Source organism: Notolepis coatsorum (genome assembly GCF_963971535.1).
Source record: "Notolepis coatsorum genome assembly, chromosome: 13".
Taxonomy (NCBI): domain Eukaryota; kingdom Metazoa; phylum Chordata; class Actinopteri; order Aulopiformes; family Paralepididae; genus Notolepis; species Notolepis coatsorum.
In genome coordinates this window covers 24,927,368-24,939,505 of record NC_140177.1, presented here as the reverse complement: position 1 = coordinate 24,939,505, position 12,138 = coordinate 24,927,368, and the positions used below count along the sequence as shown (strand labels likewise).

The window sequence follows — 12,138 nt, the reverse complement described above, 5'->3', positions numbered from 1 at the left end:
TACAATTACAATGCTGCTCAATACAAACAATTGTTAAGGGGCCCAGGGGGTGTAGACTGTTGTAGTTTGAGCTAATTTACACCATGCTCCAAAAAATAAATAAAAAAAAGCCGAGCGATCTGGCGCGGGGAGCGCTCGATTCAAGGTGAGCGGTGAGGGAGCGGAGAGCGACTTGGGGGCGGGGTCAACATGAGCGATTAGCGGAGCGGACCAAGCTTTAAAGAGCGAAGAGCGGATTTCTCGGCCGCGCCGATCCGCTCACGTGGCCTGTTCACTGTATATTAGGGCTGTCCCCGACTAAGGATTTGGATAGTCGACTATGATTGGCCAAAATTTGCCGTTAGTCGACTAGTTTTTTTTTCTTTTAATTTAAAAAAAAATTTATCATTCCATTTGGGCTGTGGGGGGTGCTTAATGTCTGAAGGAGTCGACTGAAGGCTTCTTGTCCTCTGCAAAAGCATGCAATTGGTCCACTGATGGATACATCTTGATATTTGTCTAGTCTAGTGTGTTCATTAGATGGGTGAAATCCTCTTTCAGTGCCTCTGTGCCTGTTTTCTTAGGCAGTTAGCCTCTGGTATGCATGCCATTAGCGTTAGCCACGCTTCTAGGCCTCTTTTCTATTGGAAAGAATGATAAAAAAAAAAATAATAATAAAAAAAAGAATTGTAATCGACTAAGAGGTTGGCAGTCGACTACGGCTCCTTTCGACCGATTAGTTGACTAATAGGAGTCAGCCCTACTGTATATAAACAACACTGTTCACTGTATAGAAACAACAGAGACTGTCAACTGTATTGAAACACAACAGACTGTTCACTGTATATAAGACTGTTCACTGTATAGAAACAACAGACTGTCAACTGTATAGAAACACAACAGACTGTTCACTGTATAGAAACAAAACAGAGACTGTTCACTGTATAGAAACACAACAGAGACTTCTGGGCCAAGCTAGGGGCCAGTTCTTAGTCATGCTAGGGGCTGGTTCTTAGTCATGCTAGGGGCCAGTTCTTAGTCATGCTAGGGGCTGGTTCTTAGTCATGCTAGGGGCCAGTTCTTAGTCATGCTAGGGGCTGGTTCTTAGTCACGCTAGGGGCTGGTTTTTAGTCACACTAGTGGCTGGTTTTTAGTCACACTAGTGGCTGGTTTTTAGTCAGGCTAGTGGCTGGTTCTTAGTCAGGCTAGGGGCTGGTTTTTAGTCAGGCTAGGGGCTGGTTTTTAGTCAGGCTAGGGGCTGGTTTTTAGTCAGGCTAGGGGCTGGTTTTTAGTCAGGCTAGGGGCTGGTTTTTAGTCAGGCTAGGGGCTGGTTCTTACCCTTCTCTGGGGTGGGTTCCTGTGAGGAGGGCTCCGATGTTGGAGCAGCTGAAGCCTCTTTACTTTCCTCTGTCGACGACTCTCCTTTATGGGGACTCTGAAAACACAACAAAAAACACAACATCTCAACTCCGTGAAAAAGCTGTTGCCAGTTTTCTGTATGTGACCAATAAAAGGAATAAGAAGGCACCGGCTTGACCAGTCAATATGATCGACTCACCAGGACTCGTTCGGACATGTTCTGTCCAAAGACAAACTTCGCCCCGGTGTCTGCGTCTGTGTTGTTGGCGGCATGTTTTGAACTGGAGGCAGAAATAACAATAGAGAGAGTTGACTGGGATTAGAGACAATCCGAGACTCGTTTGCCAGAGGAAACGCTTGGGAGGCATCCATATGAGAAAGCCCTTCTGACACATTACCTGGGGGTGGAGATGTACTGTAAGAAATAATTAGTGCCCTCCGACTCCAGTGACAGCCCGTCCTTTGACTTGTCTGTGCTGTTCTCTTCCAACTGGGGAGAGGGAGAGGGGGAGAGGGGAAGAGAGAGAGAGAGAGAGAGAGAGAGACACTTAGTCACTCTTGCCCGCCCACCCCAGGGCTATAGAGGAATTAACAAAAACGCATGCAAAATGCAACAGCCCTGTGTCACTGTGTGATTTTCATGTAGGATCACGTGTGGAATTTGAAATGTAAAAACCTTCGCTCTGTCTTTGATATTCTGACCAAACACAAAAGAGGACGCTACGTCCGGATCCCCCTCTTGACCAGCCACCATGTCTTCCTCCTGTTCATGTTTCTAGAGGAGAGAGAGAGAGACAGAGGGGGAGAGACAGACAGAGGGAGACAGAGGGGGAGAGAGAGAGAGAGAAAGAGAGGGGGGAGACAGAGAGACAGAGAAGAGAGGGAGGGAGGAGACAGAGAGGGGGAGAGAGAGAGGGGGAGAGTGAGACAAAGAAGAGAGAGAGAGGGAGGGCGGTGAGAGAGAGAAAATCTGAGTTACTATTGGCCAATCACTGCAGTGGCAACCACCATTTACATTCAATTTAGTAATTTAGCTGAACGCTTTTATCCAATGAGACTTACAAGTTCTGTACAACAAGTCAGCAGGATGGGTACAACTCTGGCAGCTAAGTAACATTGTTCGTTCAAGAGTGTTGAACTTGGAGTGCTACAAGCTACAGTATAGACATATTAGGCCTAAAAGAAAAAATGGTTTGTTTCCGGTTGCAGACCGACCCTGACGATTTAGGTGCGACCCAATTTATTTTATGATTTTTTTTTTTTAATAAAGTTTCATAGAAATCTTAGTCAAACCTTTAGTATTATGGATATTAAACATGCTGGCAGAGTACATGCATCCATGTTGTTGTGAACATTTTAATTAAATAAAGAAATTCCCTATCCATAGTCGCCGTGGGAAAGAATCAAATAAATTAAATAAATTCCCTACCTACCCATGGCCTTAACTGACAACCAACAGGAAACAAACAATATTTTCTTTTATGCCTCAGCATAGTAGTACGGAAGCGTATTGCTGCCACACCAGAAAAAAAAAAAAAAATCCGTATCACGTTATAGCATAAAGGTTTCACGTTATAACGTGATAACTTCTTGTTTTAACATAACACGTTACATGTTATAACGTGATAACTTCTTGTTATAACATAAAGGTTTCACGTTATAACGTGATAACTTCTTGTTTTAACATAAAACGTTTCACGTTATAACGTGATAACTTCTTATCACGTTATAAGGTTTCACGTTATAACAAAGGTTTCACGTTATAACAAAGGTTTCACATTGCTGCCACACCAGAAACAAACAAAAAAATATCCGTATCACGTTATAGCATAAAGGTTTCACGTTATACCTACTACCTAGGGATGTCCCGATCACATTTATTTGCTCCCGATCCGATCCCGATCATGTGATTTTGAGTATCTACCAATACCGATCTTTCCCGATCGGTAAAGAATTTGTTAAATATTTTTTTTATTTTTTTCCCATCCCAATTTCTCACATTACATTCACCCTGAATGTTGACGTTATCCAGGTGAAAAGTTAACTTCATTCAAGTGAGGCATTGCAATCCTTGACATAAATCATTTGATGTATAATTAAAGGAAATGCGTTTGTTTTGGCAAATTTGTTCTGCTCCGTGTGACAATAAATAAATGATATGCAATTTAAAACCAAAACTAAGGGTATGAGTTTAAGACGTGAACATGGTCATGTTTGTTGAATAAAAATCTCAGCCCCGAAGCTTCCCCCCCCTAGTTGCTACCTCAGTTAACATTACATAAGTTACATACATTACTACTCACAGCCCCCAGGCCTTGCTGTTCATATCTCGGTTGTGGTAAGACCTGGTCATACAAACAAGGTTTGTCGGAAACTGACAAAATGAGCTTCTCCTCAGTTATCGATTGGTTTGTTTTGCTGTCGATTTCTCTTCAGATACCTCCGATTTGTAACCCTTCCCCTCGGTTGATTTGATCGGTCCGTCGACAAGAAGGTGACATTGACGTCAGTGCACTCCGCAGCTAAAGTTGAACGTTTTTCAACTGAGAGCGCCCGGAGAAAGGCGCTCTCAGTAACTGCGTGTCAAATCGAATCAAATCGTGAGCTGATGTGGACAGCACAGCCCTGTGATTGGCCGCTGCCCTTGTGTACTCTTCCTAATATACAGTACTAACATGTCTCTACTACTATGCACTCAACAATGCAGCACTCAAGTTTCAACACTTTGATAAACATTGTTACTCGGCTGTAAGAGTTGTACCCTTCCTGCCGACTTGTCGTACATAACTTGTAAGTCGCTTAGGATAAAAGACTCAACTAAATGACAACATGTAAATGTGTACGTGTTCCTCTGATGTACTTCCGTATTTACCACCCATCATCTCGGGAGCTCGGTCGGAGCGTTCCATTATCGATCGTGATTAACTACATTACAAACACGGACCAAATTGAATAAAGACCCGACGATGAAGTCCGAAAAACAGTCATTTGTACAACACAACGCAGCACAGCCACCTTGTGGTTAAGTGGTGTACTGCAACCCATGCATTGAACTGACTAGCTCCCACGTGCAAAATATCGGCAGCCAAAGTTGAAGCACATGCCGGCCTTAACACATTGGGTGCCAACGATGAATGACGATCTATCGCTTGGTTGCCACCACTCTAATCAATTGGAGGACGAGCACATTTGCGAACGCTTAAACTATATCTTAAATTAAGGCTATGGGTCTAATACACCCGTCGCTTATCAATGACTTGCTTGCAGTCAACATGTACGAAACGGATTGTTTTTTCATCAGTACATTTCCGTTTTATACCGTTTTGAATAAGAGTATAGTTTGGGAGATTTCTCGATTTCTCGTTATTAGCACACAACGCATGGCGGCCAACAACGAGATTTCTCGTCGTTGGCACCCAATGTGTTAAAGGAGCCCGGGCTCAGGATCTAACGGCAGCCGGTCCTCACCGGTGACTTGGCCGCGCCGTGCTCCGTGTTGTTCAGGAAGAGGGAGTTGCTCGAAGCGTCTTCATCCGACGGCTTCTTCACACCGTTGGTCCCACAGCTGGAGTCTACAGTGACAGGGAGGACAAATGGAAAGCAGACAGCGTGAGTGAGCGCTGGAGAGTCACGGACTGAATGGAGGAGCGGCGGTACGTTGTTGCACTTCCAAGTTTCACTCAAGGAAACTATAAAAGAAGGAAGGGTCGTCACGTCAGAATACCAGCGTTCTGTGCTCTGCTTGGTGCCAGACTTTGGTGTCAGTTCTATTGAAGCCTGTATTCAAATTTTTAAATACAAGCTATCTGAGGAAATATACATCAACCAATATATGGAACGTCAGCTAGTTGACACTGCAACAAATTGCAGATGATTCTGACATCCGAGGTAATAACCCTGTTTAAATGACAGGTCATAAACGGAGGAGATGGCCGATTCAACTCAATGTCGGCTGAATTGAAAGTTTCCACGTGTGTGGCACCAATGTGCGCTCACGCGCCACATGGTGAAGCAATGACCCTTCCTTCTTTTACAGTTGCCTTGGTTTCACTCACTGGACTCTGCATGGCTCTTGGAGGGAGGGGCCTGGAGCATGGCTGGGCGGAGGACACTGCGCTGCTGCTCCTTGGGTTTCTGACTCGGGACACCTGCAAACACAACCTGCTCAGTGCTCTGGTCTGAAGGGCTGCTTTTAAAGAGTTGTTCACCAAGTGGATTCAAGAGAACACACCAACAGACTGTTTGTTTACTAAGTCAAGACTTCAGATTCTAAGTGTTTTATTACCCATACTTATTGTAACTAGGGTTGGGTACCGTTCAAATTTGAACCGATACCAGTATCAGTTCCTAGAATTCGGTATCGGTACCTAACGGTACCTTTTTTCCCTGTATTTAATTCTCTAATACTTTTTACATTTTTTATTATTCCAGTTAAAATTAAATAAATCGGATGATCATGTATTATGTTTTTAAATATCAACATTATCTGGCCATCCTCATCCTCAATATTATCAAACTCCTCTGACCTCGTCTGGTCTTTCCAAAGACCCAAGATACAGGACAGTAGGGCTGTCCCAGACTAAGGATTTGGATAGTCGACTACCCCTCTGAATGCAAAAAAAAAAAAATATATATATATATGTATATTATAATAATTTTTTTTCATTCGATTTGGGCTGTGGGGGTGCTTAACACTTTGGCGTCCTCAGTCTTGCGGCGATTTATGCCTCAGAGGACAGCGGTTTGTTTACAAACCTATGTACTTTCTAAGAGATATATATATCATTTATAGTATTGCTATCTGTCCATTCTCATTGTCACTTGAGTGCATAAACCGTGCCTTCATAATGGCTTAAAGAAAATAAAAATCCATCGGTTGGTTGTCATTTTATAGCGTCGTGAATATAAGGTTTATCGCGCTTTTCGTCTAGTCTTTTTTCCAGGAAGCTAGAAAATAGGCTAAACGTTGGCGCTGTTATATCAAACGCCATTTCTGCTGTATATATACGAATGAAATAAAACAAACTGCGTAGCATCCAGACTATTACAGAGCATCTATGGATGAAATGGGGGCGGCGGGGAACGCCGATTAGTATTATTGATTAGCAATATAGTGTGCGTTCAATCACCCATGTTCACTGATCATCACGTTTTAAAACAATGTCCAATCCAGCTGTAATTTGGGGGAATAGTGTCCTACCGTCAGGCCATGTGATCGCCGGCAGCATTTCTTCATTAGTCATCGGATTCTGGTAGATCGATATGTACATTGGCTAATCATAAATCCCATTATTCCACGCTGAAAAATACGTTCGGTAACGGGATCAAAGATGGAGGGTCTTCGTTTTGGAATCGAGGCTCATATGATCCGCCCACAGGACTGTAAAAGATTTTTTATTTTTATTTTTTTTAAATCCCCTCAATGATACTGCAGTGGAGCGATGGCGCCCCTAAGCGGATCTGGCCGGTAGTGCATGTTTAGAAAATCAAATATGTGGGTAGGTAATGGATCTCGACAGCGGACGTTAATAGCGTTATAAATATGGAATAAAACAATAACAACTTGCCACGAGTATATACGTGGCTCTGGTCCACAACGCATGGAATCGAAACACGTATATACTCGTGGACGGACGGTATAGTGTTAATGTCTGAAGTAGTCGACTAAAGGCTCCTTGTCCTCTGCGAAAGCATGCAATTGGTCCACTGATGGATAGATCTTGATATTTGTCTAGTCCAGTGTGTTCATTAGATGGGTGAAATCCTCTTTCAGTGCCTTCAGTGTTTTCTTAGGCAGTTAGCCTCGCTGGTATGCACGCCATTAGCGTTAGCCACGCTTCTAGGGCCTAGGCCTCTTTGCTTTTGGAAATAATAAAAAAAAAAATATATATATATATATATACACACACACACACACCGGTATTTATTTTTTCTTTTGCATTCGACTAAGAGGTTGGCAGTCGACTCCTTTCGATCGATTAGTCGACTAATCGGGGTCAGCCCTACGGGACAGTAATATATATATTTGTGGAAAAGTCTCCTATTACACTCTTATACTAAACATGTAAAGGTACCGAAATCTGGTAACGATTGATCTAGCATGAATCTGTACTCCGTAGTACCGATGTAATTCGGTCGGTACCCTTAACACATTGTCCGCCATGCATTGTACCCATCCTTGGGCCCAGTCTGCCAGTGCTGTAACCCTATGGAGATGTTTACCTTCTTTGCAGGGCTATAACTTTTTAAATATTATAGCTATATCGACATTACTATGGCCCATTCAACATCGGGTCGTTCCGGATGTGGGAACGTTATATTTTTTCATTCATACATTGTCGTGTTAATACCGTCGTGAATATAAGTATGTTTTTAAGGTTTTCTGCAGTAATTCCTAAAACGCGAGTTATAGGCCCTGACGCATATGATAGATTATCGATTAGCGTTTCTTTCCTATACACGCTATATTAAAAAATTCAAATGTATATGATCGGTATACATTTATGCTTAATCACGTGTGAAGGAAAGGGGAGGGGGGGGGGTTGTTTATAATTCCTTGATCGTCAGTAGCGTCTTTTTTTTTTTACTATGGGTTGATACGTTGATCAGATGGATTGCAGTGAATAAATAAACAATCGGGCTGAAAATAACGTTAGATTCCTCTTACCGTTCGCAGATGAGACTGGAGGAAGAATATTCCAATTATTTGACGTCGATCTGCTAGATCCATTTCCCGTTTGTATGACGCAATAAACGTCGAAATCATATTGATTATTGCGTTTCGAAAGCGATCCCAATGCACTCGAGTGTGTATATTGATCCACGCTACAAGATATCTCTGGCGGAGGAATTTCCTCGATGCACCGAGCGCCACTTCCGGTTTGGCGTGGAGTGTAACTCGCCCGAAATCCACCAGGCGGTGGTATTGAGGCAATATCGGAACAGGGTCCAGCTGTGTCCCGAAGGGAGGCTGGATGAATTATGAATGCCATGGCGAAAAAAAGAAACGACGATCCCAAAAACGAGTTTACTCATTGTTGGCGCACAACGCATGGCGGGCAATAACGAGTATACTCGTTTTTGGCGCACAATGTGTTAAAAGTACCGAGTTCGGTACCCAACAGAGTATTGCCAGAAAGCTTGCATACTGTACGTTTTTCTTTATTTTTAGCTCTGATGACGAGAACCATTTTAATTTTAAGCATCAATATGTAATTACTTTAAAGCAGATGTGTATTTCAGCATGTGGCATAAAACTGTGGGATTCTCTACAGAATGATTTAAAGAGTTGTACAAATATTTGATTTGAAGTCTTTATTTCGAACATGCAATGAATACAACAAACAATAACAAAAAAGAAAAACAACTCAATCTGCATGTTCGAAAAGGAGTAGGAAGAAGTATACACTTATTTAATCCTACCCCTTTTCCACTACTCAAATGAGTGTACTATTTTAAACATAAAAAAGAAAAAAAAAAAAATATATATATATATATATGCAAAACAAAAAACAAAAACTATATATGTATAAAATAAAATAAAATAGAAAACAAAATAAAAATGTAAACACCGTGAATATCAAGTCCCTTCTTCATCCCTGTACCTTGTGAACATAATTTCCTTATACATCAGTTTGAATTGTCTCATATCTTTCAGTTCAAGAAAAAACTTTATGAAGTTGAGGGGTAACAGCTTTTGTGTGACTATTTTCTTTTCTTCCCACGTTATTGTAAGTATTGATTGTTGAATATGTGTAATTGAGAGTGTAATTTTATTTGCCTTTCATGGAACTGTAAATCACCATGAATGGAACAAAATCAAGGCATCTGCGGGTTTCAACAAGTTAAATTTATTTTTACTTTATTTTGACCTTTTTAATACCGCTTGGATCAAAATGTAAGACCAATTTCACGACCAAACTAGGAAAAAACAACGACAACAACACTGAACTGGCTGATGCACTTGCGTGCCAATTTTAATTCCAGCACGCTCCATACAAGCTCTCACCAGATGCACCAAGCTCTGTAGCCCCGCAAAAAACAACAATTTGAATACAAAAACATTTAATATAATATGATTTCATCTCCCGACAGCCCCCCCCCCCCCCCCAAATGTAATACTTGTGCAAATAAAACACTTTTTAATACCTTTTAAGGCCTTAAATTGAGAATTATGAATTTAATACTTTTTACTACCCCGCAGATACCCTGTTATGAAATACTTTTATTTCATGGAACTGTGCATTACCATGAACGGAGCAAATAAAATGTTTATGAAAGCCAGGCTGCTTCCCTCCGTCACATTTACCATTTCAATAACACTACAACGTCGAGACAACAAATAAAAAAAAGGAGCTCAATAAAGAGGCACTGGTCACCCACCTGAACTCGGTGCCTGTCCGTGTATGAGAGTCGGTGGCTTTAAACGGAACCCCACCGGCTTCTCCTCTGGTGAGATCAAACAAAAGAAAACACACATGTATTTATTTAACCAGGCAGGTCAATTAACACATTAATAATAATAATAATTCATTTATTTTGTATAGCGCTTTTCAGGGACCCAAAGTCGCTGACGATAGGCAAAAAATAAAACAAAGAAAAGAAAACCAGAGGGAAACTGAGGACAATAAGAATACACAGGAAACATAAAACCACGAGTAGCGGATAACAAATGCAGGAGTGAGTAGGGGAGACAGTCGGGAGCAGCAGGGGGCGCTGATCCCCCTTCAGCGCCAGGTCTTTATTCAATAGAGTTTTAGAATGCCGAACTTGCGAGTCCTAAAACTATATTTTATATTATAGCTATGGATCTAATAACGACTGTCGACTGTCAGTGAGTTGCTTCTGGTCAACATGCAAAAAAACAGATTGTTTTTTCATCCGTACATTTCCGTTTTATACCATTTTGAATACGAGTATGGTTTGGGTGATTCTGAGTAATTCCAGGAAAAGACGAGAAAAAGGCATTTTAGCGTAATCCAGTCATCACGTTGTAATTTTTCGGCTGATTATCTAATCATCCTGAAATCAACGCTAGATTATCATTATTATATCTCCTCGTGCATACATGAAATGGCCCTCGTAGCACAGCCAACGGTAATAAGCACAACACGGTCCACACAGATAGCTTTGATCGCGGGTGAAAGAAATATCAGATCAACGCAAGATTTTATATAGAGTCCTTACCTGGTCTCTGATGTAATGCAAAAAAAATAATCCAATTATCTGATCGCCATTCCAGTTATCCACAGCGATCCTGTCCCAGACATTACAGAGCGTTACACATGAACGGGCGGGCGGGGTTAGTGTTCCATGCCATCGTTGTAAAGGCCTGCCTTGCCTGAGTCACATGTCACATGACCAGAAACGTGCATGGCCAATCAGAGCGCAAAGCGGGAACGCGGAAGGACAAGTTGCTTGTGGAAAGTATAGAGGCCGCCCCCACGGCTCAGAAAACACACCAGACCATTTCCAATGGAGTGCAATAGCTCCGCAAGGCAGTAGAGGGCGGTGTTGACCGTCTGCCAGCTCAGACAGGGTCTAAAGGGTCTGCAGCCATGAATTATGAATAGATATAGCAAATAAAAGAAATAACGATCCCAAAAAGGAGTTAACTCGTTTTTGGCGATATTCGCATGGTGGGAAATAACGAGTTAACTCGTTCTTGGCAAATAATGTGTTAAGAACAAATTCTTATTCATAATGATGGCCTGGCGAGAGGACAAAAGGACCTCTCAAAGGGTAACAAGGGAAGTTGACAAACATTTTTAATAAAATAGAAGAGAAAGATGATATATAAATCACAGAGGTAAGATAAATTAAAACCCACATCAAACAAACCAAATAAAATTACAAGGTATGTACCGGTAATACATGAAGGAGAACTTCATTCCAACAGCCAGCAGACTGTATAACGCCTCACTGAGCAACAGTATAGATTCTTGCATACCTTCCTGTACATTTTACATCTACATTTGACTGTATAACTGTATATTTTTGGCTGTATGTTTTAGAATGTATATCTTCGACTATATTCTTACTCTAGATTTTTGACTACCTAAATGTTTATTGTGAGCGATCGGTGGTGCTGAATTTCCCTCAGGATGAATAAAGTACTTATATTCTATTCTAAATTACCGTTAAATGGCTGGGTGACAGTTGCAGGTGTGTGTAAACAGATAGTCTATATTAAAAGAGATCCAAGCCGACGGCTTCACAGACAACCTGAAAGGAAAGGTTCCCCTCCGTCCTGCCATCACACCTTCCTAGCCACAGGGCTCGTTACCACGGCAACTGTACCAGAACACCAGAGGTGCAACTCAGTCCGAATCCTGAGCCGTGCGACGGCCTCCAGGGCATCCTATCTATTTCTACCCCCTCCCCTCCCCTCCCCTCTCTCTCCAACTCAGTGGTTTTATTAGGCTGACATGGCTGGGTCCTCCTCCTAGTGCAATAATAGGAGCTGGTGATATTCACTGTACATGTAGAACACCTGCTGGCACCCGGTTGGATAAACCGTGCTGCTAGTTAGACGTTCCCTGGTTCTCTGCTACGGTTTTCGCTCTTAAATGTTTCTCTTTTTCTACCTAAAAGTTTAACCTAAAACATGTTTCAAATTCTGACAACATTTTAAGCGGGAGATAAAACATGAGTCGTATTTGATCTCCAAGACCTAGTTTGACAGTTTAATATGAACATAGTTCGATCCCTATGTACTCTATGTAAGCAACCCATCACACAACATCTAGTGGCTAAAGAAAACACATTAGGGATGGGTACCGAATTCAGTACTTTTAAAAG

General features: G+C 41.8%; 1 protein-coding gene across 2 annotated transcripts in view; it reads right to left on the bottom strand.

Moving 5' to 3' along the window:
• ranbp3b (RAN binding protein 3b) overlaps positions 1-12,138 on the bottom strand; it is a 74,376-nt gene that overhangs the window by 17,710 nt on the left and 44,528 nt on the right. For both annotated transcript variants that reach the window (XM_084326780.1, XM_084326781.1), the window contains exons 6-12: positions 9,721-9,786; positions 5,394-5,486; positions 4,807-4,910; positions 2,015-2,113; positions 1,737-1,828; positions 1,538-1,619; positions 1,318-1,414 (exon numbers count right to left, since the gene is read on the bottom strand). In XM_084326780.1, the coding sequence (XP_084182906.1) occupies positions 1,318-1,414; positions 1,538-1,619; positions 1,737-1,828; positions 2,015-2,113; positions 4,807-4,910; positions 5,394-5,486; positions 9,721-9,786 (633 nt within the window). The remainder of the gene's footprint in view (positions 1-1,317; positions 1,415-1,537; positions 1,620-1,736; positions 1,829-2,014; positions 2,114-4,806; positions 4,911-5,393; positions 5,487-9,720; positions 9,787-12,138) is intronic.